The sequence below is a fragment of the Chaetura pelagica genome, unplaced genomic scaffold, assembly GCF_000747805.2.
Source record: "Chaetura pelagica isolate M959 unplaced genomic scaffold, ChaPel_1.0 scaffold401, whole genome shotgun sequence".
NCBI classification, from domain to species: Eukaryota; Metazoa; Chordata; class Aves; order Apodiformes; family Apodidae; genus Chaetura; species Chaetura pelagica.
The window spans coordinates 608,791-618,706 of NW_009952259.1; the positions used below are offsets into that span (position 1 = coordinate 608,791).

The 9,916-nt window shown below is 40.9% G+C and overlaps 1 protein-coding gene across 1 annotated transcript in view; it reads right to left on the reverse strand.

The window, feature by feature from the left end:
* Positions 1–8,316: 8,316 nt before the first annotated feature.
* DHCR7 (7-dehydrocholesterol reductase) overlaps positions 8,317–9,916 on the reverse strand; it is a 5,666-nt gene continuing 4,066 nt past the window's right edge. Inside the window, exons 6-7 of the mRNA XM_010007423.1 lie at positions 9,368–9,499; positions 8,317–8,781 (exon numbers count right to left, since the gene is read on the reverse strand). Coding sequence (XP_010005725.1) covers positions 8,317–8,781; positions 9,368–9,499 — 597 coding nt within the window. The remainder of the gene's footprint in view (positions 8,782–9,367; positions 9,500–9,916) is intronic.

The following is a 9,916-nucleotide window of genomic DNA, read 5'->3' on the forward strand; positions in this document are numbered from 1 at the left end:
GAGCCGGGGCCGGAGGAGCCCGGCGGGGCAGACAGGGCTGGGAAAGCTGCCCCAGAGCCCCCTCAGCTCGCCCAAGCGGATCAACGGTTCCTGGTTTTCTTCAGCGCGGCCTGAACCTCCTCCTTCCCTTCGGCACAAGGTGGGAGCAACGCCCGGCCCTCCCCCGGGGTCAAGGACGAGCTGCTTCTCTCCTGGAGCAAAGCCGAGGGCGCCGTGCCCCGGGCAGCAGCCGACAGGTTCTGCTGGACGGTGACAGGCCTTGTTGTTGTCACCTCTCCCGCCCTTCCCGCCTCGCACCGCTGGAGGAGCCGAGAGGAGTTCAAAGGGCGACGGAGTCGGTAGGAAACCACGAGAAGGCGTTTCCAGTCCTGGCAAAGGCTGGGGACATTTTGGCACCTCGATGATGTTGTAAGCAAACGTGGCAGTGTGAAAAGTCACCCCAAGAATGATCCTGATCCCATGCACACCCCCCAGAAAAAGTGCTGTGCCTGGATAGGGCAGGGCAGGAGAGCAGGGGACAGCAGGACACAGCCACAGTTACTACAGTAACCATACACCCACCCTCTGCAGGGGTGGATGATGCTCAGGGTTTGATGTTGCAACTTTAATAGCATCCATTCGACATGTCTTTGTAATTACCTGAAACTATTTCTAAGGAGGGGGGGAAAGGAAGACTCATCCTTAGGATCACAGACTGGAGGAGGTTGGAAAGGGCCTCTGGAGACAATCGAGTCCAAACCCCCTGGCAACTCAGCCAAAAACAACTCCTTCAGCCCACAGCAAACAGCCAAAAGGAGCTGTTACCAGTTATCTGGAGAGAGCTTGGGTAACATCGTGAGCTGGCATCAGCGGGAAGATGCCCTTGGTTCCTTCCTTCCTCTTTGACTGATGGAAAATCTCCTGCTCAGTGCAGCACCAACCACTGGAGATCTGAAGAGGTTTGGGGGGCTGTGAACAGGGATCTCTGGTCTGGTAAAAGGACGCCTGGCCTGGCACATCATGGGTATTTTAAGCTCAGTGTTGCTGCCTTGGAGAAGGGATGGTTCTTCATCAAGTTCTTCAAGAAGTTCTACCCTGTTGGTAAGCTTCCCAGCCACCAAGTTTCTCTTAGGCATGCAAATTTAAATGAAAAGAGAAAATTTCAGAAAAAAAAAGTGAATTACATGTGGTTTGTTGTTTGTGTACTTTTTTTTTTTTCTTTTTATTTGGTCAGTTGCAAAAAGTAAAAGGAAGCTTCATCACTTTACAGCCCTTAGGCTTGTCAGACCTCACACAGAAACAGTAACAGTGGCAGGGTTTCACAAGTGCCCAGAATAATGTGAAGAGAAAAACTGACTAGATTATTAAGTCTTTTTTTATTTTGAAATTTACTGTTTGCTTGTGTAAGAACAACTTCTACTCCTTCACAATCCTTAAGAGACTTAGATTAACTGTATTGTCCTCACAGTCCTAAAACAGTAATTCTCTCTCCCAAACAGCCTTTCACAAGTGCCCATGCCCATGATTAGTGTAATTTTGATTAGATAATGGTAGAGATACTTAGGTGTTTAGCAGCTTTTAAATAACATCTTGCATTCACCTCACTGGATAAATGACAAAGAAGCAAGTATAAGCCAATGCCATTAAATCAGATCAAATTATATGAATTTTGCAATTTAAATAGCATAATATTATTATGATAAAACATCATATTATGCATTTTACATTTTGCTTTATTTCTGAAGCAGTGTAAGATTTTGCAAATAAGGGTATGTTTTGCTGAAGAAAAAGTCAGAGGGCACAGAGACCATTCTGTTTAATTCTGGAAGCTACTTCCTTATGGTATCACTCCTAAAAATCTTCCTCCAATTCTCCTGTACAAGGAGTTTTTATGAAGCCACAGGAATAACATCACAGACCTGCCAACAGAAGGAGCATTGTAATTCCACCTCCTTTTACACCACTAAAATAAAGCCATCAAACGTGCCTGTGAAATTTGAATAAAATGAATTGTATGTTTGCTTAGAATGATCCAAATTCCTTTTCTGTAAGATTTGTGCACAGCCAGTCATAGCCAGAGGTGGTGCAGAGGCACTGAGGTTTGAGACAACTGCTGTACTTCAGTTTGCAAGTTCTCAGAGGCAAAACAAGTCCATGAACATTGGCCAAGGGTTCTGCATCACCACTCCCAACAGAACTACCAGCTACAAGGGAATGTACAGATTGCCTGTGCATCTGACTCACAGCCAGATTTCTTTTCAGGAAAGGTTTCAAACTTAGACAAAAATCAGGATGTGATACCCCCAAGAGAAGTATAGCTTGGAGATGTTTATTCATGAAGTTTAAATACATTTATTCTATTCTCAAAATGTTTGGCATGTAATTCTCTCTTCATCTAATGTAAAAAAGAGCACCAAACAAAATTACTAGTTTTGATTAAGCTGTTGCCTGTAGGGCACATAAAAAGCTGGACACACTCAGTGGCTCTCAACATGTAAGAAAAAAGAAACACAAACAGTAAAAGCACTCAAGAAAACTAGACATGTTGACTACCGGCTTGTGCATGCAGCTTTCCCAGTTTCATAAACAAAAGCTCAGCACCTATCATAGTGCTGAATTTCAACTAATAAAACCATCATTTAGGAGAATGGATGGTTATAAAAGTCTTGATCTGATGATTGTCTTCAGCTAGAAAGCAAGAGAATTGAGTGGGACAAAGCAATTTCTTTCCTGTGCTCTCCTCAGATAGCAAACAGGGACAATGTTGCCTGAAGAGACTCATATAATCCCAGAACCATGAAACTTATGTCCACACAATGCCAATCAGCACAACTGGAACACACTTTTTCCTTCCTCTTCATTTTTAGACTCTCAAGACTGTAAGTTGAATTAGAAACATGATCCTGTAGGTACTTGTATATATATATATTTATTTATTTTATTTTATTTTCAAACTAAAAACTGCTGGCCTGAGGACAGGACAGCTCTTTGAGAATGCATGAGTTTTACTTCAGAGCAACCTAACTTCCTTGGAGCTAACCATACCAGGTCTTACACAAATAGGGTAAACATGAGAGTGTGTGCATAGTCTGCATTTCCTATAGCTGTTGTTTATGTTTGAACTGCAGGACTTTGGCACACCACCTCAGGGCATCACTTCACTCACCTCACCAGCTACAAAGAGCATAGAGCCAGTGTAGGAGCAATCAGTCAATTCAGCCTCATTAAATTCCTCTGCAGATGATACTAAGCAACAGAAGACACACAGTTTCGTCGTTGTTCATCCAAGAAACTGTTAATCCAAAGTAAGGAGCTACACAGTAGAACTGATGATGGTTTAACTCTAGGGGATAGAAATACATACATGTTTTGAAATGCTAGACTCTAAGCCTACCCAGCTGTGCTGGAAGCACTGACACATCTAAACAACTAAAAGGAGAGACTATGCTAAGCAGAAGCAACTCTAGGAGGAAAAAAACAGAAGTATTTACTGGTCTTAAAACTGAAGTGAAATCAGAGAAATTAACAGCAAGGCAAGTACCACCTTTATGGTATCTATGATACCTGCAATGTAATAGAGAAAGCCCGCCCCTAAGTGATCCTCAGTGGTAACTACATTGCCGGCTGAAAAGCCAAACATTGCATGCAATATACTACCCAGACACCAAGATGGTTACTTATTACTGCCTTAAGAAAGAAGAATGGGCACATTTCAAGATATTTTAGGAGTTTATGATAGTGATTTGCTTGATATATTCATTTTTCAGCACAAATGAAAAGCTGGCAAGAATATCCCATTTTTCCTTATAAGTGATTAATCTTGTAGCACCACCCACAGTAGATAGTGAACAGTTCAATATGATCTTCTCCACCAGTACATTTTTTCTGTTTGCAAAGAGGTTTCTCTCTCAAGAGAAACTTAATTTATGAATTCATTCATGTAACCAAGCTGAAAATATTTTGGATTTATAGGCCCTAAAGCATAATTTTCCAAAAGGAGATAATTAACAGGAAAATTAGCTAATATAAGTACAAAGCTTAAGATGAAAGGAAGAAGAAACTATTGTGATTTTATTCCTTCAGTATTTCAATAGTCATAGAATTGAAGCCCTTTCCATACTAGATAAATCTGAATTAATACCATGACTGTTAAGGGAAGTTTAAGAGTGAGAGTGTAATGAAAACTGTCAGTTGGTTGTCCAGAAAGCAGGTCTCTCTCTCCACTGCAACAGAAGCAGAAAAACCAGAACCACTCTCTTCTCACTAACCACTGTGCCTGCCTTAAACATTCCCCAAGCACTCCTAACACCCAATAACAAGGGGACTAAACATTTGTATAGTCACAATTGACAAGTTTTGTTCAGCTGCTAACTTAACCTTCCACATTTCAGGAAACATACATCTGTAATACATTAAAAAAAAAAAGACAAGGCAGAAATTATATGACTCTTTAATTTTCCATGAATATAGCTAAGATTAAAAAAAAAATTAAAAATAGTAGTTTCATTACCTGTTCAGTTGCTGTAAAGTAGATCCATATCTGTAATCTAAAAAGTAATTTTAAAAAGTTTTGATTTGGCACATTTAGGCTTTGTTTTCTTGTATGAATACAACCAGAAAAACCGTTCCAGTTTTATTTTCAACTGCACATCACTTTTAACCTTCAATGAAGACTGTGCATTATTTAAAATAACCAAATAACCCAGTGCAGTTCTAGGTTAAGGTCAGCACATTATCAGAACTTAGACTGGTAATTTAGAGGAGAAAATACTTGGTGGCTGCCACCCTGCGGCAACAGCCTGAACGTCTGTTGTCGTTCCTATTGTCTGAACAAAACTGGAACTGAGCAACCACATTTCCCTAAATCCTAGACACAGCCCTTTGGATTAGTCAGTGAGTTGCTCAGAGGTACAAGTTTTTAAAAGGGAGTTTACATATTTCTGAACATGCTTAAAGCCTAAGTGTGTGGTGTGTGCTATAATGCACCCTTGGATTCTATCAGCAGTCTTGCAGGCTGTGTGGGAATAAACTGAACCGTAGTTTTGCATCGAGTTACAAACGATTGATCCTTTTGTGCTGACAGGCAGAGTCCCGGTCTCAGAAATGTCACCGCTTCGTGATGCCCTCTAGTGACACGGGTTTCACATCTCAGCAGGCATTCTCCTTCCCTCCCTTCTGCCCTGTAGGTATTCCAAATTGCCCTCTCTGCACTCCCGTCCAGCTGTAGATGGAGCACTGACAGTTTATAACAGTTATACACTAGAAGATTGTGGGTTGGTCCTTGGGTTTTTTTTCTTTGTTTTCTTGTTTCCCCTTAGGTAGATCTGTGGTGATCTGGAACTTGTTTAGCCTGTTGTGCCCTGCTTAAGTTGGCATTTGTTACTTTTCTTCCCACAACAATCCAACCAAACTATTCCATTAGTGCTCCAAGTAACTACCAGAAGCTTTTGCTGTATTTTCCCATTAGTTATAAGCCAATTTAAATACAAATATTGGCATTTCCATATTTGAAATTCCCACCATACTACACTCTCAAAGCTTGATAGGTGATATTGACAGCACAGTATCCATAAATATGAAATATCAGGGCAAAAGTTAATCTAGTATACACTGCCCACAAAACCTTCAAAGTTACATATATATTGGTTTGGGGGTTTTTTGCATTCTGGAGGAAACAAATTTAAACAGCACTGCCAGGCATCCAACACAAAATGTGACCCAGACATCACCCTATCTGAACATGAGCAAGTTGATGGCCTTTTAAGTGATCATGTTTCTTTAAGTACTGCTTACACATTGGTTGTTAGAATAGATAAGAAATGGGACTTTGTGCTCTCCAAAAACAATTTTTTTTAGTAAGAAATACAAGGCTGAATGGAATGAACACTTCCTTTTCCAGCCAGATGCAGACCTCTGTATGTATTTATCATATAATTACTCAGTCTATAGGCCACACAGATGACACAAAAATGAATATCTGTATGGACAGCAGGCAAGCCTGAGGAAGCAAAATCTGTATCCTTACAATAAACAGGATGTGAGATTAGCTCAGTGACGACCTCTTGCTTGAAAAACCTTGCAACTAATTGCTTCCTACCACATTTGTAACAATGTGACCAATGAGGACTTTTCACTTGAGGTAGCTGGGCTATCTGCAGGGTACAGCATCCTCAGCAGGAGCAGCAGTCTGCTTCAGGAAAAGTGCCTCTATGCTCCAACTGTCAAGCAGTACAGAAAGTCCTTTGAGCAATATTGGATTTAACAGAAATTGCTTAGGAGAAGCATGACACTCATTATTGCCCTTTTGCTAGAAATTTCCTCAATTTTATTTTTGAAGTGCTGATATTTTTATTGGTCTTAATTGGGCAATTTCTTCCACTAATCATCCAGGATTTATCTCTGAAGGGAGTGTACTGTGCCATGCAAGGCTACCATGATTTAGAGTCCAGATTATCTTCCAGTGTTTAAAAAGCCTTGGCACTAAAAGCAAGTTGTCAGTGCCATTTCCAAGGCTACAAAAGGCTGCAAGTACGGAAAAGCTGCAAGCATGGAGCCTTAGGGAAGCTGGAAAAAAAATCCAATTACCCCAGAGAAGTCAGGGGCAGCCTAAAGCAATGCAGTGCAAGGAACTGATGACACATTCCTAGAAGTCCACACCTCAGCCTTCCCTTTCTCTGGATTGAGTTATTTCAAATCAGCCATTTTATAAGCATTGCCCCTTGTAGAACTTTTAAGGTATTGGGCTATGTAAGGCAACAATAGGCTTTGATTTTCCCCCTACCCACCCCCATTTCAGTATGCATATTAAAAGTCCTCTTCATTCACAGGAGTGCCAAGTTCAAATGTTTTACCACAGCAACAGCTGCCAGTGAGCATGCTATTATCACAGCCATCATTCGTCCTGTTACTAACAGCACTATAATGTACTGAAATCGTTACCTGCAAAATGGTGTTTAGAACAGTTATGAGGTCTGCAGATAGTACTGATGCTACAAGTAGGTTTATAAGAGCTTCCTCTACGGAGGCATCTCTAGACATGCTTGTACATCCAGCTCTAAAACAAAGCCAGTCTACAAAATACATCTGTTTTCTAGGTTTGGAGAAACCCTTTTCTCCTGCCAAAGCCATCCTTTCAGTGATTAGTGCGACAAAACCAAAACACATACTCAGCAACACACCTCATTCATATCTGCCAGGAAAATCAGTGTGTTTGGCAGCTCCTACAAAAAAAACCACAACAAACCTATTTAGTTATATACTTACTGTAAAACCTAACTGTAAATTTATGTGTGAAAATTAAAAAAAGTCCTTTAGCTTGAACAAAACTACCAAGCTTGTTAAAAGACGTGGTTGATAATATGATCCCCCTTTCTTTTTAATTGTTTCTCCTTCATGCATTCTTGAACCAGCTCTTGGAATTGTACTCTTGGAAGAGCTCCTTTTGAATCCAGTAACTTTGAAAGAGAACTATGTAGCAAGAAAAGAAATAGCTGAAAGGAAAGCTAGCAGCATGTTTTACTGGTCTTGAAAGCAAGAATTTATTTCTTAAGTTTTTACAAACACAATTTTATACAAATAATATAAAACCAAGCTTTCTATCCACAGTGAAAAAAAATCAAGATATGCTCAGTATCTTCCCAATGCAGGTTTGGTTTCAGTATCAAAATAATACTACTTGGTCATATACCATATTGTCAGGTGCTGTAAACCAATGTAACTTTTGAGCTATACTAATTTACATCAACTTTCATAAACATTTGTATCAGATTATAACAATCTGCCCACACACCAGTGTGGGGTCAGGTTCCCAGTCCAGTATTTCCCCAGTTAAGCTCCTGAGAAGCAACAAACAATAAAACCTCCTTTGGGGAGTTACTGACTGTAGGTTATGCCTGTCACAAGCAACCACACCTTGCTTTTATAAACAGATCACACATCTATTTCCCTCCTCTCCTAAGTTACTGGAAACTGCTTCCAGAACTGTGGTACTCCGAAACAGAGACAGCTTCCTTCCAGCTTTGGGAGATCTCAGGAGTCTCAATATATGCAACTTTTTTTAAATTCCTAGTTCAGTTTGAGAGGGTAGGGGGGAAAATAAAAAGCCTAGATAAAAGAATCTAAAAAATAAGGACATTCCAGTGCTTCATTAAATCACTTCAGTCTGCATGCGTGTTCCTTCAGTACATCAAGGACTTTCACCCAGCCACCTTTTTTCCTTCAGAACAGCACGAGCGTCCTTCATGTGGATAGTTTAGCAATGGGGATAAACTCTCTTCACCTCCAAAAACCAAAAGTTTTTTTTTTTTTTCTTCTTCCCCTTGGAATTCTGTGTTAGCCTTAAAACACCCCCGGGAGGAGGCGGGAAGGCACAGCAGCAGTGTAGCGCTTCCAGTCCTTCCCATACTTGCTGGAACACCGGTGCTCATCCCGAAGGCAGCGGTGGGTGAGCAGAATGGTCATATAAATGATGTAGAAATAAGGCAAGATGTGCTCAAACCCACAAGCCAGGCAATAGGCCAGGGAGCCCATCAAATCTCCCGTGTAGTTGAAGTGGCGTGCCCACCCCCAGAACCCCGAGGTCATCAGTTTGCTGTGGTACTTGGTGCCATCCCCCGACGTGTAGGAGCACTCGATATACTCAGGCTTCTTGCCCCAGATCTTGCAATTCCCATTCGTGCGACGGAAAAGGTCCTTCTGGTGGTTGGTGGTTCTGAAGATGTAATAGCCAATCAAGCCCAACATCAAGACCCCTACAGCATTAGCCGTGCACAGGTGGACAGGGTGGTACACCAAATACAAACCCTGCAGAAAGAAACAAGCAGTGATTTAAATATATGCTCAGAGTGCCAGGCTGACTTCTTGACCTACAATGACCCAGAACAGATGAGTAGAAACAACAGAAAAATCTACCCTACAAGTAAAACTGGGAAATTTTCACAAAGCTCTGTATCCTACATGTTTTCTATCTGTCTCTCTCTCCAAAATTACATTTCTTAGGGGAAACAAAAAGAGGGCAAGTTGCAAGGATGCAGACAAATCAGGGCAGAAGGAAAAGAAAACAAAACCACACGAAACAAGCCATCACCCACCAAAAAATCCTCAACATGGCTGGAGTACAAAAAGGGACAAAGTATTTAGAAAAATATACAGATGCAATAGACAGTGACAGAAAAAGGCACAAAAGAAGGAGAGGAGAGGAAAAGATGTCAATTCCGTGGACAGACAGTAAGCCTTCCTACAAATGAATTGTTACAAAGGATGTTGTAAAGGTTACTCAGTATTCAGACTATCTAGGAACAATTTAAGATACACATCAAACTGCAGGGGAGAAGGTTTCTATAAAGTGTCTTTCCCTTTAGCCCGAACACGTGTTGTGCCACATTTTTACCTGCAAAGTGTAGAGGTAAGGCAACCAAACACAGTCTCCCCAACCCAAGTACCATCCAAAATGATCATGGCAGATATCAATGGTTTTCAAGTACCAGGCTTCATTCCAAAAGAAGTCCAAAACATAAATACCCTGAAACAGAATAGTTTCCCATTAAGAACAGAGCATTGTCACCAGCTACCTTGTTTAACAGCATGAGCCTAATCTCTGTGTTGTCTTGTGCTAAGATCTCAAAACTGACTTTTGTTTTTACTGTAACACCTCAAAAAGAGAGTATTAAGAGAAACATACCACACAAATATACTGCATCTATACAGAAAAAGCAGTAGTAAGCAATGCAAAGTAAGACTAATCAAGATAACTAAGTCAAATGTGCTACTGTAAGGACATAACGTACTTGCCTTTGACCACCTCTACCTCTCTTCAGCTTAGAGTCTTATGCTTATAGAGGGGAAATAGAGCTTCTATTGAGTGGAATCTGACTTACACATATCAATAAATAAATCCAAACTATTATTTGTGCTTATGGCTGGGGGTTCTCTTCAGCAG